The sequence below is a fragment of the Schistocerca cancellata genome, chromosome 1 (assembly GCF_023864275.1).
Source record: "Schistocerca cancellata isolate TAMUIC-IGC-003103 chromosome 1, iqSchCanc2.1, whole genome shotgun sequence".
Lineage (NCBI taxonomy): Eukaryota > Metazoa > Arthropoda > Insecta > Orthoptera > Acrididae > Schistocerca > Schistocerca cancellata.
The window spans coordinates 818122769-818148825 of record NC_064626.1 but is presented as its reverse complement, the minus strand read 5'-3'; the positions used below and the strand labels follow the sequence as shown (position 1 = coordinate 818148825).

General features: G+C 38.0%; 1 protein-coding gene across 1 annotated transcript in view; it reads right to left on the bottom strand.

Moving 5' to 3' along the window:
- Positions 1 to 2133: 2133 nt before the first annotated feature.
- The window catches only part of LOC126188243 (receptor-binding cancer antigen expressed on SiSo cells), a 40336-nt gene continuing 16412 nt past the window's right edge, over positions 2134 to 26057 (bottom strand). The window contains exons 2-4 of the mRNA XM_049929805.1: positions 16616 to 16777; positions 16051 to 16170; positions 2134 to 3406 (exon numbers count right to left, since the gene is read on the bottom strand). Of these exons, the coding sequence (XP_049785762.1) occupies positions 3221 to 3406; positions 16051 to 16170; positions 16616 to 16777 (468 nt within the window). The 3' untranslated portion in view covers positions 2134 to 3220. The remainder of the gene's footprint in view (positions 3407 to 16050; positions 16171 to 16615; positions 16778 to 26057) is intronic.

Sequence of the window (26057 nt, the reverse complement as noted above, 5' to 3'; positions counted from 1 at the left end):
TTCTGTTTCGGCACAAAACTCTGTAAGTATCCTTCCATGAAATATTTTAATCTTTTAGAACAACACGTAATGACCGAACTCTATATTACCCCAATGCATCTGAAGTAAAAGAGCAACTGTGATCACATTTTACTGTAAGGGTTTGTAAGAAATGAGAAAAAAAGGAATCCCTGGAAGGAATACAACATTCTTTTCATGGAAGACTATTGAGAAAATTCAGAGAATTGGCATTTGAAGCTGATTCCAGAACAACTCTGCTGCCGCAAACATATATTTCGTGTAAGGACCATGAAGATAGGAGAAATAAGGGCTTGTATGGAGTTTCTTTATCGTGATATTGAGTGGAAATGTAAAATTTGCTCGGGCACTATAATTTCTATTATTCATTTGCTCATCATGTTATTTCTTCACTGTCGTCAATATCTATTGGGTGGACTTCATTTCTCAAAGTGCTGCAGTATTGTTGGAAGTTGAGAGTACAAGCCAACATCCAAATCCTCAAAATAAATACGATGCTTCTCAGAAACAATGTGTTGTATACTGTACTCTCATTTACAATTATTATGCATAAGGAAGTTTGCTCATTATTCAAATAATCACAGATACATTATGATCCATCTTAGTTAACAGGTACCAAATGAATATATAGACAACAGTTTTTCATTGTGACATCATTGGGATGGTCATGGCCATTCTTCTTCCATGGCTCACATATCACCAAGGTAGGGCCCGACGACAAACTGTCCAAACAGCAGGTACTGGTGAATATAGTAAGATTTCTATTGGTATCACGGCTTGCACATATGCTGTGTCCATCCATTTCTGAATATATTAACATATATAAAACACACATTCAAACAACAGGCTATACTAATTCATTACTTAAATAAGTTTTTATGGCAGAAATCATCACCAATTGATTTGGTAAATGCCTGAGCAACACATCACTGCACCATATAGTCACAGATAGACACAACAAAAAGACTATCACAAATAAGCTTTTGGCCAGCAAGGCCTTCGTTGAGAACACAACACAACCACACACACACAAACTGCAGTCTCTGGCAAAGGCCATCAGTTGCCAGAGACAGCTGTCGTGCTTCATATGTGTGTGTGTGTGGGGGGGGGGAGTCTATTTTCAGTGAAGACCTTGCTGGTCGAAAGCTTAGTTGTGACATTTTTCTCCGTCTGTCTATATTTGCGACTCAGCATCTCCACTATATGGTGTGTAGAAACTTCTCTTTCATAATATTGTTACATTACATCCTGGGTTATCCATTGTTTGACATCAATTTATCAAAGTAATACATGTCATTACAGCTGATGAATGGGAAAAACAGTCCCATAACGTTCAAATACAGTGCTGGTAGTGTGCTGCTTGACATAGTCGCATTGATTAAATATCTAGGTTTAATGTAGAAAAGCAAGAATGAGCATATACAAGGGGCAGTAAAGAAGGTGAATGGTTGACTTTGGTTTATTAGGAGAATTTTATTCGAAGTTCAGCTCACTGATAAAGTAGACAACATACAGAACATCAGTGCATTGCATTATTGAGTACTGCTCAAGTGTTTGGGACCTGCACCAGGTCATATGAAAGGAGAACACTGAAGTAATGCAGAGCAAAGCTGCTAGGTTTGTTAACAGTAGGTTCAATCAATATGTTATTATTACAGAGATGCATTATGAAAAATCAGAAACCCTGGATGGAAGGCACTGTTTTCGTGAAAAACTACTGAGAAAATTTGAAGCTGACTGCAGAACAATTCTACTGTCACCAACATATGTTTTGTGTAAGGACCACGAATATAACATAAGAGCTCCTATGGAGGTGTACAGTGTGTTGTTCCTCCCTCATTCTTTTTGCAAGTGGAACAAGAAAGGAAATGACTAACATTGGTACAAGGTATCCTCCGCTATGTGTAATAGTCGCTTGCAGAGTATGCATGTAGATGTAGAAAATCATTAATCAGACAGAGTTGTGATGGAATGTGCTATATGAGTAAATTATGTGCAATTAGGCTGTTTTTTTATGTTGTGTCTGCAAGTATTAAGCAGCAACTATGGACTTCATGGTATTGTCCTCGAAATATTTGCAAAATGTGGGAAGAAAGGAATAACGGAGCAACTGTATAAAGTTACATGCTAAATATTTATTTACATATATGCATTTTCTTTACACCTCTGTCTTCTGACCAAATGTTTTTTGCAGACACAATTAATTTATGTTTATCATAGTAGCTCACTAATCAAGTGAAGGTCTTCTAAACTACAGCACATTATTTACTTTCTAGACTCTCATACCCTCCAAGTCACGTGAAATGATGTATTTCACTCCTATTGTGGGTTTGTTAATATTTATTAAGATTTATTTCTGTACCTTTTGTCAACTGCTTCAATTTCTCTCTTCCCTTCATTTTTTAATTGTAGCTACTGAAGAATAAAACTAATGCCATCCAGTACTTCAAATGTTGTTACTTCATCATCAAAAAAATAACTTTACGGCTTTAAAATAAGCTCAAATAAAGTATGTTGTCTTATTAACTGTAACTGTTTCCAATGCTCTCTGAAAGGCATAGGGATTTTCTTCATGACAGATCATTATTAACAAATTGTAACTTTAATCAAAGATCAGTACCTATCAACAACCTCTTACAAAACAGCTGTTACACATGAAAATGCAGGAGATATCACATTTTTAGCAGTAAAATGCTTCTACATTGTAAATAAAAATTATGTGAACAGAGACCAAGAAACTTGACAAGATATTGCCCCTTTTAACAATAAACCACAAATAATATTTTTAAAACAGCACACAATAATCTAACAACCTTACTTACAATCAAACAAGAATGTGACCAGTGCCATATTATTTTACATTCTTTTTGAGACAGTCATTATGCAGTTAACTGTGCGTGCACACATGCTCATGAATGCACAATCACCCACATGTATATACACATCTATGCACATTCACACCCCTTACATTACAAATACAAATCATGTTTGTAATTCAGACCTTCCATAAATCAACAATACTGCACTTGTGAATGGAATGATATTTTCCATGATTGTCAAAGCAGAATCAAAGAAATAAAGCTGCAAGTGAGCTGTTCTTTGCAGTCCCAGAGAAATAGCAGAAATGGAATTTGCTTGGCATGATCTGAAGAAAAATTGACATGCCCAAATGCCAAATATATTTATGCGAGTACCAATACTGTCAGCTAGCAATGCGCAGACCAAGGCCGGTAACCCGTTGCTGCTGTTGCTTTTTCTGTTGTAATTCCAAAGCACGCTGCTGGCGCTCTTGGCGTCTTTTTTCACGAAGTGCATCAGCTGTGTCCCATCCACCTTTACTCTGATCCTCCCAACCAGAGCCTTCTTCCCATGTCTCTAGCTCTGCTGTCTGCAACAAAATACACAGATTTCGTTTTTTGTTGCTATAATTTTACATATTTAGGAAAGGTATTTACAGGAAGCTCAGTTAATACTGCTCAACAATTATTAGTATGGAAACAATTAATTATGTCTCCCTCTCTCTTATACTTTCCAAGGACAGCAATTTAGTATGTGATGCTCTGATTATTTCTTTAAAAGAAGAGGGGGGGAGGGAGGTCGAGAGAGAGAATGAAGCATACAGAATCTTAGTCATGAGTTCCCGATATCCAGATTAACAAAATGTCATGAAAGTACCAGTAGCCCCCAACATGTATGTTATGATGAACCAAATTCAGAAACACTCAGAACCTCTGGCCATTTGTGGATAGCTAAACTGCTAAATTACAGAGTAATCTTCTCATAAATAATAAATTTATGCTAAATTACACTGTCAGTACCTACAACTGATAATGGCAAATGATCTGAAATTATTTCTCTTGTTTAAGTTTGCGCTCTGTGATAAGTTAAAACTGGGGAAAAGACTGGAACTTGAAATAAGACAGGTAATATGCCTTCAGTGCTCAGAGACTCTCACAGATGAGTCCACAGCCTCCGTACAGAATACAGGGGGAACCAATGGTAAGTTGAAGCTTTGAATTATTTCATGAAGTGCATTAGGATGGACTACATGAACAGATTGTCTGCAAAAAAAAGAGGCATTAAGTGGGAGACCAGTCTAGAACACAATGATAACTTGTGACAAATAATTATAGCAGGTAGTCACTATTACAACCAAAAAGCACTACACATCATCAAACTGTTGATATGACAGCATGGCATTGCAGAATTTACATCAAGTGTGCCTCAGTTCTCATTATGTGTGCTACAATGCGTTCATGAACACTCCACATAAAACATTTTCCAAAATTAATTCCAAAAAATCCTGATGAATGTATGACAAGCACTACTGGATACTGAACACTTCGGAGAAAAAAATCAGAAGTCTGTAGGCATGCACATCCAGTGTCAAGTTAAATAAAATCCTTTTAATTATAGGGCAGTGTTATTTTGCAACAGAATTTAGTATTTTGACAGTATCTGCAGGAGTTCTCTTCAGGGCAATGAAACAGCTAGGTTTTGGAGGCAGTCATGTCTTTACTACCCATCCTATAAGATTATAATGTGACAAAATATGCCATACTTTGGATCACCAGAGGAACTTCCAAACCCAACTTCCTTTTGCTGGGTAGCATCACTAGAATCGTTTTTGTGCCAATGGTAATTAGAAGGTTCTTTCCGTATTTTATGCGTACATTTTTTTGTGATTTGTGATCCTAGTATGTTTTATTTTCCATGTTGGAATGTTTAGTGGATTACACTGTAGACTCTTCTGGTGTTCTGAGTGATTTTGTCTTGTGCTATAGAGCACTGATGGGAACATGGGAGATTAATGGGCTAGCAGCTCACTTTGAGGATATGCCAGTGGGTACGTGTAGAGGACAGTATAGGATTCAGGGAACCATTGCTAATGGATGTATTTTGTTTTGACTATTTTTCTTAGTTATTTGTCTTTTTAGTATAGGAAGTTGGAGAACTGATCATTTTGTTTGGTTTCATTTGGCAGTGTGGTGGGTGTGCACTTGGTTGTCATTAATTGTATAAGATGAGCATACGGTGGCATTCTATCTTTAGTATAGAAGCAAGGCACAGGAAACAATTTTACACAAAAGCCATACTGAACTGATACAGTTATTCTGAGAAGAAGTGGGGGAGGGGGGGGCAGGGCAGTAACAGAATAATGGACAAAGGACATACTGGCACTCTAACTTTATTTTCAAAGAGCAGTGGTACATTGCATATACTCCATGTACAAACCCCAAATGGTTATTATAAGTTGCTATGAGCAAGACCAACCTGGGGGTGTCATACAGTTAGAGCTGCATGGCAGCAGTTTGATAATTAAAGATACAACTTGGGACACTTTTGGACCACTTTTAATCTTCTGGCTACTGTAACCAAAACAAACTTAGCGAATATGATGCAGCCTTTGTAGTACTGGCCAGATAGATCATTGAATGTACTCCCGCCTAACCCAACTCAAAGGAAAGAAGGAGTCTGCCCTTTTTCACTCACTGGGTGAGCTACTAGCAACTCAAAAAGCATGCATTACTGCAGATCAAACGCTCCAGCACATGCAGCAGTGTCATAGTTATTGGCACCACACAGCAGCGATGATAAAATGTTTCAGTTTTCAGAAACACTGTAGTCTTGAGTCTTCTTTGTGCAGCCTGTATATACTTAAAACGAAAAACCACCTACCCACTTGAGCTTACTTAACCCTAGTTATCTGATGACCGGGTCGACCTTAGGATGTAAGAATTAGTAGTAAACAGCCAATATAGTGGTGGACTGAGCTCACATAAATACTGCCCATCTCAGACAAGTCATATCAGTCACCGCCATGAGAAAGCTATGAACAGAAGTCTCATCAAGCTGCCATTGCTACGCTGTCCTCACTAGCTGTGAGTGTGCTGTCTGAATGCTGCTGACTTAGTGCCTTCCAGCTGGCAGACCACTTGCTGGCTAACTTTCATCCACTGCAGTCTGCCTACTTTGGGGATGTGTGGTTCATGCTGAGGCACTGTGCGGGGTAATTCTGCTGTTGTCTGTCACCCTGTGCACACACAGCTTTGCTGGCAGCAATGAAGCTGCTGTCTGCTCTACGGTTGACTGTTTGACCCTGCACTCCAAGGCACATCCATCAGTCCGACAGCTGCTCTGCTACCATGACCGACTTTCTGGAGTCGTTCATAGCAGAGCACTGACTGACTACTTGGGAGGTGATGCAGCACTATACTGCTGTAGTGCTGACCACATTACCCCACCATATGCTGTGCAAGGCAAACACAGCACAAGGGGCATGGTAAAAGGTCACTTGATGATCTAAGCACGCTTCACCAACCACAGGCAGCCTGCATCTTGAGGGCACTGGCTGCTGCCTAGCACCACCTCGACTTCATATTCTGGCACGAAATAAACAAATAACTGACACTGCTGTTTTATGACTGGATTTCAGATGTCCTCCTGGTACCTACTGAACACAGTGCTGCAGCCACTTTCAGAGTGGACAGCTGACGGCCTTCCTCATCATTAATGGGCCAGCTCCACCACCCACTGTATAGGTTATTCACCCTCAACCTCTACTCTCTTCAACAGTAGCAAAACCTGCATGGATTATAAACACAACCAAATTGTGTTCAGTTTCGCATCACTAAAAGTGCATGCACTGCTAAAGGTATGATACAAATGGGGTGGCCGAGATGACTTAAGCCATGTGACTGTCTCCTGGGATCACTTTAATGCAACAGAATGGAACTGTTTTCAGTGGTGCATCTGTAGCCATGTAGCTGCAGTGACTCCAAGGATACAGACAGAGCTCTATAGTTCCACTGTTCTCCTAAGCAGTTCAGCCAAACCAGCGTTTGTGTTTAGAAGTGTTGCCATTGCACGTCTTATCTGGCAGTTTTGCAGTTCAAAATGAATGATTAGTTTTAAGAACCAAAGATACTAATGTCACGAATAATGTACAGATGGAACCTGGATGTGATTAGAATACTTTACATATTATGGTAATTTATGTACAATTTATTGATATATCAAGAAAAACACCACTCACTTTCATTCCTGTTGTCAACCTGCTCTGATGTGGCTATTTGTTTCATCTGCCATGACACTGTGACAGTGCTACTACCATAATAATTGGTGAAGCCTCCTGTTACAGAAAAGCTGCCTCAAAAAATATCTCTAACCACTAATGGCGCCAAATTTTCAGTTTCTAGTTGTTCTGAGGCGAAAAATTACAAAAAATACGTATTTGTGTCTGGAAGAGCAGTGAAGTGGAAGTTACTTTACTAGTGGTTTGTATCCAACATGAGAATGTGGTTCTCAATTATTATTCAGAGGCTTGCCTCACAATCAGCTGGAACTGCTGAATCAGGTTTCACTTTCAATTTTTCCTTTCTGTCCCTGTGAAGTTTTCTTATATGTGACAACTTTCCCATTTTTATTTCTGGTATGGAAGTTGATCTTCTCTATGACCTACAGCTTAGGGCTCTTTCAGCCACAGCCTGCTAAACCAGGGCAGGGAGCTTATGTTTGAGAGAGTGTCATCGTTATAGAAAATGTAGACTTTGTCAGTATATTTGCAACAATCGATAACAAATTGTAAGGGTAATAACACCTTGATGTGATACACACTCTTGCACTTTATAGTCTTGAACAATGGACATGTTGGCAAACAAGGAGTGTGGTATTCTAGGTAACTGACGCATTCAGATGATTACTCACAAGATAGGTTCTCATGCAATGCTCAGCACATACATGCCCTGCAGGCAGGGACACTAGTATAGTGGGAGGACATATATCTAAACGGTTGGCACCTAAAGCATCTCATAGATGGTGGAAAATAGGGATGGATATCAAGCCTACTCAGTTACAACATTTCTTTCAAAGGCTAGGATAAATGCCCCAGTATCCACTCTATTACTCTTAAGTTCTCTGTGAACATGGCAAACAAAATGTAATCTGCACTGCTGTAGTTTAGCATATAGTTATTTATCTTTCTGTAATGTTAGATCCTGATGAAAGATAAGACCCTGAATGCTACTGAGGTTTTTATGAAAAGTGATGGTGATTGGTATCTTTGCAAGACTGTCATAGTCGTTAGTGTCTATGACTAGTTAGCATGCAAAATTTTGAGCAACAGAGACCCATTCCTCATTTCTCTGTTGGAGCAAATTCTCCGAACTTATCCTCAACATTTTTGATGAAAAACAGTGGCTTCATTGTCACAAAAGATTCTCCATTGGTAGATACCAAGAACCAGGCAAACTGTCTGGCTCTCATCCCATGGAGTGATCAGAGGGGGAAGTGTTGGAAATTCTTTGAATTTTAATTCCCTTTTATTTTGGATGATATGTTTGTATTGGCACAAGCACCAGTACATGGACAAGTTTGATCCATTTAATTGCACATTGTCAGCCATGAGGCCTCTCCTTCCAATCTGAGGCTCTCCCCACGGGCACAGCCATGGCAAAGGCTATCTGGAAAAGTAGCTGTAGCCCACCAGAGTCACATATTGGACAGGCAACACCTATCCCTCGGCACAGACAAGTAGCCTACAGCTCAAGTATCAGCAGTGCAATGCCTTCATCGTCAAAGGGTATGACTGAGGGTACCCCCCCCCCCCCCCCCCTCCCTCTCACCAAGTCAGACTGGCTACCATCTATATATCAGATACAAACATACATCTATTTGAATAAAAGGTGCACAAGATCTTCGCACACATTGGATAGGTTAAGCGCCATGTAATGTGTCTTTTACCTAATGACCAGCACTTCTGGAAAATTTCAAGTGGAGTACAAATCCTACAATTGGACATTAACAGGGAACTAATTACATATGGTGTCCAACAGGGTTTCACCAAGGGAGGCTTACTTTCTCTTGTGTACATTGTATATACTAATTAACTTTCATCAGTAACATCACCTTAGACTTTCTGCAGCTGATTCAGGGGCAATAAAAAAGTTTCCATTTGAAGGCCATACAGTCCAGAATTGGCAGGCAAAATTGCTGTGAGCATTGAGGGAATCATTTCACCAACCCAGCAAGCTGAAGATACCTGTCTGCTAAAACATAGTAACCCACTGTGTTAAAAAGTCCATAACTGCCTGCTGCACATCCTCATCTGGTAGGAATCATCAACTCTTCAAGGTCTTTTTTATAGGAGCAAAGGCATGATAATTGCACAGGGCTGAGATCAGAGCTATAGAACGGGTGCTCAAGTGTCCCCCATTTGAGTTGGTGTAATTTCAGTATTACAACATCTGCGATAAGAGGAAGTATGTTACCGTGAAGCAGCAGCAGCAGCCTTTGTCAGAATTTGGCACACCAGTCCAAAATGGTGGTTTTTAATGGACATGAAGCCCCATACAAATTCTTCATTCTCTGAAGTATCTCTACTGGTGTTCAACCTTCATCATTAAAGAAGAGAATAAGAGCACACTGGACCTGTTTGGAGTCATCCATCAATAACATCGCCATAGTTCACATTTCCAGATTCACAGCATGTACATCAGAAAGATGTAAATGCTGCACTAAATCCCTTGCCTATCTACCTGCATCAGAGTCGTGCTATGTTGCATACACACTGCAGCAATGCCCTTAAAGGGAAACTTTTTGATCATCGCTTCTATAATGAAGTACCTGAAAAAAGCTGCACAAATATCCTATCAGACCTTGATAAGATTTCAAAGTGCTGTAAGGTTGGCAACGTGTTTTAAATATTCAGATATATGAAATTGTGCACTTCACAAAATGAAAAAACATAGTATCCTGTAAGTATAATATCAATGACTCACTGTTGGAATTGGTGAACTCGTACAAATACCTGGGTGTAACACTTTGTAGGGATATGAAACGGAATGATCACATAGGCTCAGGCATGGGTAAAGCAGGTGATAGACTTCGGTTTATTGGTAGAATACTGATGAAATGCAGTCAGTCTATAAAGGAGATTGCTTACAAACAACTTGTGTGACACATCCCAGAATATTAATTAAGTGTGGGGGACCCCTACCAAAGATGACAAACAGGAGATATTGAACATTACAAGAGAAGGGCAGCACAAATGGTCACAGGCTTGTTTGACCCACAGGAGTGTGTCACACAGATGTTGAATGAATTGAACTGGCAGACTCTCTAAGATCTACTGAAACTACACCGAGTCTACTAAAGTTTCAACAACCAGCTTTAAATGACGACTCTAGGAATATACTACAAATCCTACATATCACTCTCACAAGGATCGTGTGGGCAAGATTAGATTAAATTACAATGAAATAAACACCCTTCGCTGCTTACAGGTGTTGACATATGTCAACGGGGACAGATGAAAATGTGTGCCCCGACTGGGACTCACACCCGGGATCTCCTGCTTACATGACAGACGCTCTATCCATCTGAGCCACCAAGGACACAGAGCACAGCGTGACTGCAGGGATTTATCTCTGGCACGCCTCCCGCGAAACCCACATTCTCAACGTATATATAAGATTAGATTAATTGCAACACTCAAAGAGGCATTTAACCATCATTCTTCTCATGCTCCATATGTCGAATGGGAAAAAATCCTAAGGACTAGTACAATGGGTCATAACCTCTGCTATGCACTTCACAGTGGTTTGCAGAGTATAGATGTAGATGTAGCTGTTAAGTTTGATTTGTTTGCCGGTAATATCAACATTGTGACAAACAGTAAATCAAGCACATTTTCATGTACATTGATAAATTATTAATAATCGATTCTTTGTCACTGAACTGTCTAAAATACAAGATGTGAAAGATTATCAACAACCTGTACAGAAACCAAATTGTATTTACATCATTTGTATGTAGGGTACGAGAGAGATTCTCATGATGTTGACTGGAATACAGAATTTGGAAACTACACAGGTAGCAGGGACAATGTACAGGGAGTGAAAGGTTATCACACAGAAACCATACTGCAGTTGTAATGGGGAGCTGTTTCTAATAAGAGAGTGAGATAGCCCTGACATTATTCGAACTGTAAATTGAGCAAGCAGTAAAGGAAACCAAGGAGAAATGCAAAAAGCAATTAAAATGCAGAACATTGCAGTTTTCCAGTGACATTGTAATTCTGTCAGAAATGGCAATGGACTTGGAAGATCAGTTGAATGGAATGGTTAGTGGCTTAGAAAGAAGTTATAATACGAATATCAACAGCAGTGAACAAGAGCAATGAAATGTGGTAAAATTAAATCAGGCAATACTAAGGGAATTTCAGTATAAAATATGACACTAAAAGCAGCAGAAGCAAAATAACTGCTGATGACCAATGTAAAGATAAAATTTAAAATGAAGGGACACACAGAGGAAAGTGTTAACACTCAATTTAGTGAAAATAAATCTGACCACACTATATGCCATGGTTTCAACAAAAGTATTTGCTGGCAGTAAGTAGTTCCAACAGCTAGAAAGCATTTGTCATCTATATACATTGTTTTGTCTTGCAATATTTGTGTTCTTATCTTGGAAGAAAATAGTGGCATGCTGCAGTGAAGTCTTGTAATCAAGTGAAGAGACTTATGTCTGGCATGGCTGTTAAAGACAACAGTGCTCCAATTTTAATGACAATGATGCAAATCCTGATTACACTCCAGGGTACACATGAGATGTTGGAAATACCATAAGTATGGCTTAGCATCATATTGTCACCAGACCAACATCAAAAGGTATTAGACATAGCATTTGTTAAAATTTGTAGTAGTATTTAATGTCAACAGTATAAAAAATAAATGTAATATGTATCAATGTACGCCTGTAATGTCGTTACAGTCACTGGTACATTTTACGCTGTAATGCTAGATAAACCTATAATTAATGTGTTTGAAGGTTAGCACTGTTTTGGCCCTAACATCAAACACTGTAGGTTAGCACTGTTTTTATCATGTCTTATTCCTCTGCAAACATTTATGTATATCTGCTACTCATCAACCTATAGTGGAGGTGCTGTGTCACAGATAGGCACAATAAAAAGACTGTCAGAAAGTGAGCTTACGGCCACCAAAGCCTTCGAGCCTTCGTCAGAAACATTCTATACTGGATTTTCCATTGTTTGAATTTTGCATATTTATTTTTAGGGAGAAGCACACCACTGAAACTGTAGTCAGTAGTAGGAAGCACAGAAAACCTGACATTGTTACTTTGCCAAGATTACTGTAATAAATATGTTTAGTGTGTCTACTATGTCTTAATTTACAATAGTAGAAGTCACACATCTGCTATCAAAATTTTTCCATGTTTGTTTTGGTGAAGACAATGCTAACCCACAATAGTAGAGACAATGTTACAAGTAAACTATTTTCTAGAACTTTCTAAGAATTTTTTTTATCAATATGGCACATTACATGGCTAAGAAAATAGTGTAACACCTTTTAGAAAGAGTTACATATAAATCTATTGTCTTATGATTTACAGATTTATCTACACCTATAGCATACACTAACACAAAACTATGGCCTTGTGGATTAGCACTTTCTTCTAACGACCTCTTCAAATGGGATAAGCAAGGCTTGACGAAGCAACAGACGTAAATTGCAGCAGTTACTCTAAGACGAAGATGCTTGCACATGACCACTACAGTGAAGAGTTACATGAAACCAGTCTTCGGACTTTAGACCACAACACCTACGTCTAGAACATAGGCAGATAGAAGAGGTTGAAAGTGTTAAATTCTTGCAACAAAAACTTGATAGTAAATTCAATTGGAAGGAGAATACTACAGAGCTGCTGAAGCACCTGAATGAGTTTTACTTGCAATGTAGATATTGTCACTTCTGAAAACAGGTAGAATATTTTGCCGATTTTCATTCCACAACACCATATGGGACCATTTTTTAAGGTAACTCACCAACCCAGGCGTAAGTTCTCCAAGTTCAAAAGTGTGTAATATAACTTATTTGGAAAAAATGACATTCCGTTTGTGGAGACGTGATTGACAATGCATGGACACTTTATCTTCGACAATGGCAGAAGCTGAAGTAATTAATTAAAATTTGTGTCACAGCTGGGACTTGAACAAATGTCTCCTGCTTACTAGGCAGACATGCTAACCACTACACTACCATAGCATTGTGACTACCACAGCTGCACGGACTATTTTTGCCCAGTGCCGTCTTTAACACAAACTTCCAATTCACACTCTCAGCCTATTTTCCCATTCTTAAATTGTCAGTACTTCTGAGGCTCTCTGACATTACACTAGCATTCCCACTACTATCCTTATCAAAGATAAAGTTCAGATTCTTCTGTCTCCAGGAAAATGTAATTCCATCAGAGCATGAACACTTGTTCATCAAACGCCACCCATAGCATCTGAAGATGGCTTTTGAAGGCGGAAAGCAGTTATGGTTTATCATAAAAAGTGATTCAGTCAAAAATAAAAAAATAATACCTTAAAAATTATTTGTGCTGTGAACTCCTCACTGTCCCATACAGGTCTAGCCAAGGAACTGGAGGTACTAACTGCTACTCCCCAATATTTTTATTCCTTTATGAAATTCCTCATAAATTAAATAGCTCCTTTTCCAAACCAGTGGAATCAATGCCAGAAAAAATAAGAATAACCTACATAAACATTTTAAGTCATTTATTTTACTCCTGAATGGCATCCTTTACTCACGAATACACATTTTCAAAAATTTGCCAGCATCCACAGAAATTTAGCTACTGATAAAGTTCAGTTTAAGAGGAGCCTAAAAGATTTATCTATGGTCACCTTATTTCACAACACTGATTAATTTCTAAGTAGAACTAACCCATTTATGTGTTGTTAATAATATCACATAAAGTATGTGTTATATAAAATCTGACTTCTGCACATTATGAGTGCAGTAATGTGATCAATGTTGATAAGTATTGTAAACTGCTTTCTATCTGATGATGTGTGGTTACATTAGCCTAAGATTATTAAATGTACTTCTGTGTATATACATTTACAAGTCTGTCTGTGACAAGTTTGGTATTGCCTCTTCAATTAGTAGGTTACAGATTTTTTACTTTTTCTGCATCCTTTAGGACCATTTAAGTTAGAATCTGTAGAAGGAAAATTACCAACCCTTTTTTTTCTTTTAAATATGCATTAAGTATTCTTGTGTTACTATTTTTCTGCATTCCTGGTTATCCCCTTACTATGGATCTCTGGAATGAAAATATATCCAATCTAATCCACAAAAACAGGCCTATCCAAAGAGTGTTCCATGGGCACCAGTGCCTCCTTTCCCCAGCCATACTCCTGCCTAGTGTTCCAAGTGCAATGACTGACACAGAGGGGTGAGAGGGAAATAAGTGAAGGAGACAGTGTCATTGGGACAGGAATAAAGAGAAGAAGAAAGCGGAAATGGGTGAGAGCCAGTGATAGATTTACATTCTGCCTTTGGAAAACTGCAGAATCTACGCATTTATCCAAAAAATAAATAAATAAATAAAAAATTGAAGAAGCCATATTGTTCAACACAGAATGGGAATTGCTTAACTTTTCTGCATTGTTTGAAGGACAAGCAAAGTGCTTAATATGCCACTGCACAATTATGAGCTTGAAGAAGCTCTCATTCGAACATCACTGCAACACCATGCATATGAACGATATGATACACAACAGAAAATTATAGGAAAACAAAAGAAAAAACAACGTTATGCACACGTAAATAAGTGACAAATTCTTATAAATTATGTGTCATGAAGGCTTAAAGAGAAAAGTACATAAATGCATAACTAAATAAAACTGAAGAAAGTGGTTAACACAAATGAAAATTAATCCCATTTTGTGAGAAATTTGAAGATTTGATTATTTAAAAACACAATTTGTTTGTACAGGAGGGAGATGGCATTGTAAGACCACTGCTACAAGTGAGTTACATAATAGCTTTCAAGGCAACTTTGTGATGGAGAATACATTAAGGAATGTATAGCAGATGCAGTGGAACAATTATATCCAGAACAAGTCTCAAAGTCTGAGCAAATCGTGCTTTCTCATCATATAGTGGAATACTACACTGCTGATATGGCTGCAGATATACAGCATCAGCTGACTCAGAGGGCACTCCAGTTCACAGCATTCTCCATCACAGCTGACAATTCTACTGACATGTCAGATCCAGCCCAATTGGTGATTTTTGTGCAGCAATTCATTAAAACCAACAGTGCAAGGGGAGAATCATTTCTAACTAGATTTGGCAGACAATATTGAGGCTTTCAAACAAAACCTAAAACTTTTAAAACACCAGCTTCAAGTTTGTAATATGACACATTTTCTGGAACTCAATGCAATAAGTTGTGGATCAGGCATGACTGACTACACTTCAGAATTGGAAACACTTGCTATGAGTGCTCAAACAAATTCCAAGACCTTGCACAGCTGATTTCAATTTATTAGTTAGTCATTTCTCACTTCTGCCTGCTGATGTACCTCACTGCTCCCAACTTCATCTGTCAAACCTGCAGTTAACATCCAACTGCCCAGTTCAGAAATCCCCAAGAGCAACATCTTCAGCTGCACAGGCAAGATGTAAAGTTATCTCAATGTCTAATTTAACATATGTGCATGAATGTTTTTCCTTTTCTTCTATTATGAAACAGAAAAGTCTCATCAACGTTTAGGTTTAACAGATTTTAATCTGCAGAACTCCACGCCTTTAGCTGTATTATGAACCATAGTTCCAGATATATTACATATTATAAAATAAAATTATTTGTATATATCAAACTAAATGTTAAATGCCTGTATCTAAAATAGTTTGTTTAATAAAAAGGATGTATAATTCTGTTCATCATGTGGACATTATTTAATGTACTTATTTAATAACGTAATGAAGTTATTACTCTGACAGAAGGATAAAAATTGAAAGTGAACACTAACAATAAAATCTTGCTTGTAAAAATCTGCTGAAATATTTTCCTTTAGAAGTATACCCACTATGTTGCAAACAAGTCTTCAATATGTCTTGCCCCCCCCCCCCCTCCTCCTCTCTCTCTCTCTCTCTCTCTCACCCCCCCTCCCCTCCCCCTCCACACACACACAGTTCATTCACTTACAGGAAATCCAATTGAATCAGCATCCAATGTCAAGCGGGGTGAAACACCATCATTCCACCTTGATTCCGTTTCTGTTTTAAGTACAATTTTTGGCTGTTTTGTTATTCTAGGCGTCATGTCCTGTAACCAAATATTTGTATTTTGTTACTGAATGCAGATGCATGTAAAGAAAAAGATTAAAAAATGTTTCTAATTCCATTTACAAGATAATTTTATTTCACTGTGTTTCATGCAATGCTCAATATTTCTGATTAATTTTCTATATACAACATTCAAAGCATATGCCATTAGAATCTATTCTATATTTATTTCAACACAGACTAATATCTGAAATAGTCATTTTTTTCCGTTCTTGCACCCTCGAAAAACTGTACTGAATTTGATCAAGCCATATATCAGAACTCTCTGATAATAATGCTTCTTACAATTAATTGTTGACTTGGTTAAACAGCAAGTCTACAACAGTTACAGTTACTTAGGCTCACTCTCTTCTTAGACCAGAAAGACATTGCTAATAATAATCTAATTATGTTCTCTACATATACTGAAATTAGGGAATACGCACCTGAAAGAAGTCTGGTTCTTCCTCAGGCTCCAAGTTTTCAGTTTGTTTTACTTTCTGGCGGTACATTTCAATTTTCTGCTGAATAGGATTTGTTTGTGCTTTTTCTGCAACTACAGAATCTGGGCCATCAGGCCAGGAATTCCAGTTCTGGAACTCTTGAACCTGAAAAAAAAAAAAAAAATCACACACAAAAAATTTTATATAAACTTGTCCACGAGACAAAAGAAGTTATTTTATTCTTGAACAATAAAGTAAACATTGTTCTTTAATTTAAAACTTTTGTGCTGTTCCAAACTCATATCAACTACAATCAAACACAAATTTGCCTCTTCCAATAACAGGTAAGAAAATGTACAATATGTTGACAGGGGGTCAGTCAAAACAATTCTACTGCAACATTTACATAGACTCTAATCTAAAGAAATATGGAGTGGTTTCTTCCCCGATCCCCCCCCCCCCCCCCCCCCCCACACACACACACACCAGATTGTGTAATTACCAATATGAAACTCTTCAGTTATTAAATGACTTTCAAAAAAGCAACCACGTGTCACTGCCGTAAGTGGAAACTGTTAACATACATGGATTGTAAATTACCTGTTTCAAATATATTGCAAAGTTTAGTTTGCTGAAAAATCACATCATTCATTTCTTTCCTTTTCCATCCTGATGCTGCATTCAAATGCTCTAAATACAAAAAAAAAAGCTTCTGAACTGATTCTATAACTTCATGTTTAATTCATACAATTTTCTTTTCTATGTACAGATTATACATTATTTTAGTCTTTTACAATTGTAAGGCTCTTTCAAAGTTGGTCTATCAAGTTCATCCATTTGTTAATACTTTCAGCACTAGATGCAGAACGTACCATGTCATCATCAAAACAAAAGTGGCTCATATAGGTTCCATTAAACAGTATCCTTTCTTCTGAAAACTTCACCCAGTGCTCATAACACTGGTTCTGAACATCTCTTTCAATTCTGAATATCCAACTATCCTGATGAAGTGTAACTGTAACTGTGGGTTTTCAGTAGAGCCCATATCTTCAACATATAGATATGGGCTGCTCAATATCCAGGAAAAGAAATAATATATACGCTTTGCTATATTCTATAATTTTGTTTGCAATTTTCAAATAGTCTCTTACTCTATAACTGCTTCTAAATAGAGCCACCTGGTGCTGACTGATACCTAGGTTTTTTTTCTTCCCCCCCCCCATGTGGTTGGTGAAAATGTTAGTGAATATGTTGAATATTACGGATGAAAGGGCAATACTGTACATCTGTAATTTGTACATCTCCTTTACTATCAATGAGGTGTTCTCTGGAACAACGGCTTAACTGATATATTGAGATCGAGATAGAGAGCATCAAACATTTTAAATAGTTTTTTCATTCATTTCAAACTCTTGTACATGGACTAAATTTTGGTTAAATATAAATGAATACTGTTTCAGAATATATGACATGAGAGTGTAATATGTAAAAATTAATGACTGATTTGGATTTCCAATTACAACACTTTTCCAGTTTTGGGTAACTGTTTTACTACTTTTGAGTTACTTGCTTGCCAACTATAATTATTTTTTAGTTAAACACATACATCAACTTTCTTCATACCTTGAATTGACTTCGTACACTTTATTTGGCATTACCTCATTGTCACTGTTACTGACTCATCTCTCTAACTACACAAACATTTAAAGAAATTATTAATTTAAAAAATTTTGTCAACATTTTCAGTCACTGTGCAATCTTAATTGGTCGAATGTAGAGATCCAACGTTAACTTATGCCCCCTGCTCCCACCCCCCAAGAAATTTCACATCTTCTTAAGCCAATTCCACACAGTATTGTTAAACTCAGCATATCCAACCATATTCTATCACAGCCCGTTTAAAAGTGTTTGCCTCCTCTTTATGAGCTCCCTTGTTAACTTTATTCTCATCCAGCACAATTTATACATTGTTCGATAAAATAGTCAGTTTCATTTGGTCCTCACAAACGGAATGTCTTAATTTATATTGTTTTTAGAAGAAACAATGTGTTGCCTTTATCAAATTCTACTAATATATAACTTCAGTCATTTCTGTTATCACGCAACAAGGTTCCGATGGAAGAATTGCTCTTTAGTTTATTCCCTACTTTTACACTAAAATCATCTATTCATGCATCCCTTCATAGATACCTTCTGTCTGCTCACAAGGATGTGAGCAAGTTTGTGTACAGATTTTCATTATTTCCATGATTTTTTTTTTAAATCCAAGTCTTGCTACTCTGCTTGGTCTTCATTTTTATGGCACATGCCCAACAGCTCTACTACATTCTGTCTGATGCTGTTACAGTCTTTCACAAGTTCACTAACCTATCTTCAGAATCTAAAGCTCTGCTGTACATTGTCCTCAAACAAAAATTGCACAAATATTTGGATTTCTTACATCCACTTTACTGTATATTCAATGAAACTTTATCTAGCATTGACAGGTCACATGAGTAGCTGGGTACTCCCCATGGCTTCAAGCCGCTGCCCGAGCTTCCTCAATTCACTGCTAACAATTCTCTTTCAGCCAGGACAAAATACAGATGCTGCAGGGACCTGCATATAACAGCAAACCATCTGACAACTGTACTAATGACAACAACTTACAAGAATCTGAACAGCTTAGCAAGTCAAATAAACAGTTCTGTAACTTAGCAAAGATGTGCTCAAATCAGGCTCCACCCATGATTAAGTGCTTCTAAATTTTACGAGTCCAATCGATATGACCAGTTCAGGTGCAGATTCCATGCCAGCAGGTACTCTGAAATATCAATATATCATAAATGAAATTAGATGGGATTTTTATTTTATGGTGGTATATTTCAATATGTTCTTCAGATCAATATTCTCATCCATGTACCGAATACACAGTACTGTCAGGTGATTTTGATTGTTGTAACTTTTGTCAACCACTCAAGGGATACCCTACAAATATGTCCACTACCTTGTAAGATACACAATGGACTCACAAAAGAAAAAAGATAATTTTAGCATCTATAAAAGTACAAAAAGATTTCAGGTCAGTCACCACATAATTTCTTCACAGTATATGTTTATTAATTAATGTGACCAGCATGCATAACAGTTGAAGCACACTATCAATAAACCGTAACAGGAGTTTCACAATGATTTGTGCAGTTACAAAAAAGTTAAACACTTATTGGCACAAAAAGATTCAAAAGTAAATACCATAAAAGTAAAATTATAAGATGTGTGCTTACACTGAAACGTCATTAATTTCTTGAATGACCTCTCATGATTCATATGACATCAGAATACTAAAAGATGTCAGACAAGGATGCATATTATCTTAGACACAACAGATGTGATTAGTAAACAAAGTGATATCACACAGACAGACTGAGGACGTAATCAACGAGATGATTAAAAAGCCTCATGGAACAACCAATAGATGATGTCACTAAGACCATCAAAACATTACCAAAATAAAACAAATTTTAAAAACTCAAATAAATTTTCACTCTGTACTGGCTAGCGCACTAATTTGAAACTTCCTGGCAGATTACAACTGTTTGTAGGACTGGGACTCGAACCTCGGACCTTTGCCTTTCACAGGCAATTGCTATACTGGCTAAGCTGCCCAATCATGGCTTGAGACCTGTTCTCACATCCACCAGCACCTCATACCCTACCTTCCACACTTCAGAGCAAGTTCTCCTGCATATCTTGTGGGACTAACACTCCTGGAAAAAACAATATTGTGAAGACAAGGCTTAGCGACAGACTGGGGCATCATTTCCAAAGTGGAAACAACAACAGGAGGAAAGGATATTCTCATGTCGTAACCACACAGAAGTCCAAAACCGGATGTAGGGATGTCAATGAAAAGCAATACTTCGCACCGAAAGCATGTTTATTATAAACACCAACATACAATTAGAACAGAACTGACCACTGTGCAGAGAATGGAACTATTTATACAAACTATTCCAAAATATGCTAATATTACAAACTTAGTATATTTCAAGAGCCTTCCAAAATGACAAATACCAAACAACTGTTTGTGGTGAGTTTTGAACTGACAACCCACAGCATGTCAGCAAGTGACATTAATCACTGCATCACTCCCTCTCGAGGACAAACAGCAGTCCGCTGTTTCAGAACTTTCATTGGAGCCAATTGAGCATTCTGGATCTAGATATTGTCAATTGTCCTTTGTATGGTAGCAACGGCTGATCCACACATTCTGGTCATGTTACATTCTCTTCACTATGATGAGCACCGAAGGTTTGCTCTGTGCCTCTGGCCCTCGGTAGGCCTTCATACAGACAGCACGGACACCATCTCTGTGCTCGTCTTCTAGATGAATGGTCATTACTCTCAACTTCAAATGTGATATACAACAAGTGACAAAGGATTTGATGGGCTTAAAGTAGTGCTTTCGTAATTTTTCCAGTAGTCTCACTTTCTGGATGGGTGTACAGACATAAAATTCCATGTCAAGTCTCACATGCTGCTGTTTAGTGGCTGGTGCTTGGTGTTTTAGTGTTCTTGGTCTTTCACCTGGGTGTCCAGGGTTTGTAAGTGAGCCAGCTGCTTCGCGCTTCTTCAGTCCCAGTGATGAGGCATTTCACACAGCCATCCTGAGATCATCCAGCTAAAATGGGAACAGCGTCTCTATTGTCATTTTGACCTCATAACAGTGGAGCAGAATAAACGTTGTGAAGCTTGTGGTGTCTTCCTTTACTGTGTTGTGTGCAAATGTCACGATGGGCAATACTGTATTCCAATCTCTCTGTCAGATATCAACGTACTTCAAGAGCACATCTGCCACCACCTTAATTGGAGCATTCTGTGAGCATTCATCTGGTGATGGTACGCAGTTGTCAACCGGTAGGTGATGTTGCGATGTGAAATTACCTCTGATATTAGTTTTACTGCAAAACTTTTGCAACAGTAGAGACCATCACATGGAATGCACTGTACTTCAAAACAATGTCTTGTACAAGGAACTTTGCAATTTACAGAGCTTCATCAATTGCCACAGCTTTGGTGGAAGCATAATAGGTGAGTTAGTCAGTGGAAATGATTATCCCATTTGTGGACCTCTGCAACCTCCCCAATGCATCGATTTCAATTCAAGAGCATGGCACTGTTGCAGGAAGAATTGGTATCAGATCCTTTGTAAGTTACTGTGGCATGCACTTCTATCGTCGGCATTCCTTGCAGTTGCTCAAACAGTGCAACACATCAGTATAGATCCAGCCAGTGATACAGGCATCTGATTCTGTCTAGAGTCTTTACCAATCCATGATGACCAGATGTTAGAGTGTCAAGGAAATACTTCTGGATAGCTCGTCATAGATGAACTGGGATAATGAGCAGCCATTCCGATTTATCAACTGAAATTCTCCTTTAGTCGGTTCCTCCTCCTTCAAGCCTTCTATGCCTTTCAGTAGTGTTGGATCTTCCCTCTGTTCAGCAGCAATGCCATTCAATACAGCAATGGCTGTGATTTCATCAACACTGCTGTGTCTTGCCAAAGAAAATCTTGAAAGTCAAACGGTGTCCTTGTGTTTGCCTCCATTTTTGTATACTACTGGTGAAGCATGGCAGTGGTAGCTCATTCTACAGTGCATGATCATTGCACTACTAGCTAGTAAGTAAATAAATTACAATAATGAAGGAGAGAATCACATGTAGATACAAATAAAATTTTATTAACGCAAGTTTGACGAAAACAGCATTGTGATACAAGTTATAGATCACAAGATGTTTCAATTTCAATTTACCATTGAAAATAGAATCATTGAGACCACAAAAAGGCAGGAAGCTACCACTGTTGCATTGGCGGGGCAGCAGCACACACAAGGATGCCACATCATCATGACGGGCTTCTGAGCACGGTTATGGGAGCTTCAGAAGGCCAGCATGAGAAAACAAAGGCAAAAATGAAAAGTAAGATGCAGTTTCCAAGGACAGATAGCCCTTGGCAATAGCTGGTGGACAAGTCCATGGAATGGATGAACGAGTAGACAAAAATAGATCGTCAGAAAAACGCTTTTTATAAGAATAAGAATGAAGTGAGATTTCAGAGTATGTTCCTAAAGAGTTTCCACTGAAGGAACTGATGTACGGCAGCAGTTTTGATAGAAAAATAATTGATAAAGTGACTTCTCTGACATCACAGCAGTTATAAGTAGGACTGACAAACCACTGTACACGGAGGACATCATTTCATGTTAAGCTTGAAAACACAAAGTTACATAGACAGTGACTTCAATTGGCATTTCAAAGTTATTTTTACTGGTGACGACTCTGACAGTGATAGTTTAACTGAACAAAGCTTATTGTGCATCATATGTCATCACTCATCCAACTGTCGGTAAGTGGGATGAGGTTAAATTTGTTACTGGCTTGGTGTTACTATAGACTGTCGCAGCTGTGTAGAAGTCATCAAAAACTTGCATTCTTTCTCTGCAATAGCATACAATGTGTCCAGGCTGTCCACAGCAGAAACACACTGTCCTCTAAATGTCAGTTCTTCTACAGGGCATTATACTTGGTGTAGGAGTTGATTGTACTAGAGATGGGCAAAACCATTCTTTTCAGAGATTGGATCAGAACTGCTCAAGTGCAGGAATGAACCAACTCCCTGACACGCACCATTTACTCATAAAAATAAATAATCAAAGGTCACTATACCTGTATTTTTATCTGATTTGGTTCTATTTTGAAGAAAAAAAACACAGAAAGAGGAGTAATAAGTTTACCTAGTTCTGAGATTGAAAAGTTCTTCATTTCATCTGCTGTAAAAATTGAAAATATCACAACAAAATCCTAAATGTTTTATCAAGTGGAAAAATTTTAAAAATCAGACTGTTTCTTGTTACATTTTCATACTTTTTGGGGAAACAAAACATAATATGTGAATTATAAGATACAATCATCGCTTACAATCAGCATGACAATAATAAATAGGGAAAATTAAACAATAATATCATTTATAAATAAATGTGACCTATTTTACTCAAAGCGAGTTGGTTTCCTTTCTCGGTACATATTTGGCCTGCTTTTGAAAAGATATGCTCACAGGGCACTAACATACCTGGGATACATAATAATTTCAGAACCAATTAGTATAATGTTGGGCACAGCAATTCTGTGGTTTCCAACCAGTTCAACAGACTGTTGTTTCGAGACAAATATGCTTCAGACAAATATCTGTCCCTGGTCGTGACGTGTTAGGAGCTGAAAATACACTTCAAAGTGCTGCTCATATTTTTCCCATAACAGCTATATTATATTATCTGTTTGTGACTTCACAAGAAACAAAGTTACGGCTTTCAGGCGCCAGGTGCCATTTCCCAGAAAAATAATAATTTATTATCAGAAAGCAGAAAGAGTTCATTCATTCAGATTCTTACAAAATACTAACTCATTCATGACAGAAATGGACATACAAAAGAAAGTAGAAAGATTAATTACATTAACGGAACACTCCAGGGAATCCTCACAACTAAAGTAAGAGAAGAAATTCTACAAAATGGTGTCAGTACCAAATATGACTCGTGGAAGTGAGGTGTGGACTGTCACAAAAATAAATGAATACAAAAAAAAATCATTCGAGATGCAATTCCTAAGAATAGCTGAGTACTCACTGCAATTTGCACAAAAATGCTGTGAGAAAAAGTAGCCATTTGGATGCACTATAATAACTTTCCATATATCTTTACCACACTTTTATTATTCCCAAAAACACCTCATGCAGTTCAACATTCCATCATTTTTAAAGGCTACAAAATATAAAATATAAAATACAAAACTGGTGTCAGAAGATATGAAGATATGTTATATTTAACCATTGAGAACAGAAAAAGTATATAATGAGAAGAATATGGCTTTCTAGCTTACCAATGTTATGTCATTCATATAAATTTGTTCATTAGATACATTGTATCTCAATAACATAAGTGGACTAAACCACTTGGTGGCACTGGATACTTAGTAAGTGCTGCATTTGTTTGTTTACAACAACATTTTCATCGTTACAGCACATACAACAAATTCATCGATAAACAGTTCATGGAAATCACTTTGCAATGTTTCACAAAAGGATGTTTTTTTTTTTACAAAAAATGTGTAATAGATCTTTTGAGTGGTCAAAAATAATACAGTGGAAGAACACACTAAGTTGAGCTAAGTACATGATGGCAACTGTTTGTCAACAAACATTCTTTTATAACTTACAGCAAAATTACTAGCATCAGTAAAAGTTCATAAACATCATTTTATAAGAATTCACAAAGTCTAGAAATACCAGCTGAGGCATGTAGCATTCACTTACAAGGAACAGGTGGTGCCCACACATCACTATTTCCGTCAATGGGAGCAGATGCATATTGTCTATACAGGAAAGTCAAACAATTTGAGAAGGCACAATCTTAGAATCCCATGGTATTTTACAAAGCTTGTTATTCACAGAAAACAGTTTTATGGTCATAAAACCACAGACTTCCCACCCTCTAACTAATCTCTATAATTTTTACATTTTATTACTTTTTCGATTGGCATACATACAATTAAAGCTTATGGTTTGTTATATAGTTATACCAATTTCTGTGGGAGTTTTCTTTTATTCTTGGAGAAAAAAGAAAGAGACTGTGACATGTAACATAAGTTAGAAGGAACAAGTTATATAAGGTAGCACAACTGCGAGCATACCATCAGCATCTATACTGCACTGCTTTTCACATGATTATACACTCCTGGAAATTGAAATAAGAACACCGTGAATTCATTGTCCCAGGAAGGGGAAACTTTATTGACACATTCCTGGGGTCAGATACATCACATGATCACACTGACAGAACCACAGGCACATAGACACAGGCAACAGAGCATGCACAATGTCGGCACTAGTACAGTGTATATCCACCTTTCGCAGCAATGCAGGCTGCTATTCTCCCATGGAGACGATCGTAGAGATGCTGGATGTAGTCCTGTGGAACGGCTTGCCATGCCATTTCCACCTGGCGCCTCAGTTGGACCAGCGTTCGTGCTGGACGTGCAGACCGCGTGAGACGACGCTTCATCCAGTCCCAAACATGCTCAATGGGGGACAGATCCGGAGATCTTGCTGGCCAGGGTAGTTGACTTACACCTTCTAGAGCACGTTGGGTGGCACGGGATACATGCGGACGTGCATTGTCCTGTTGGAACAGCAAGTTCCCTTGCCGGTCTAGGAATGGTAGAACGATGGGTTCGATGACGGTTTGGATATACCGTGCACTATTCAGTGTCCCCTCGACGATCACCAGTGGTGTACGGCCAGTGTAGGAGATCGCTCCCCACACCATGATGCCGGGTGTTGGCCCTGTGTGCCTCGGTCGTATGCAGTCCTGACTGTGGCGCTCACCTGCACGGCGCCAAACACGCATAC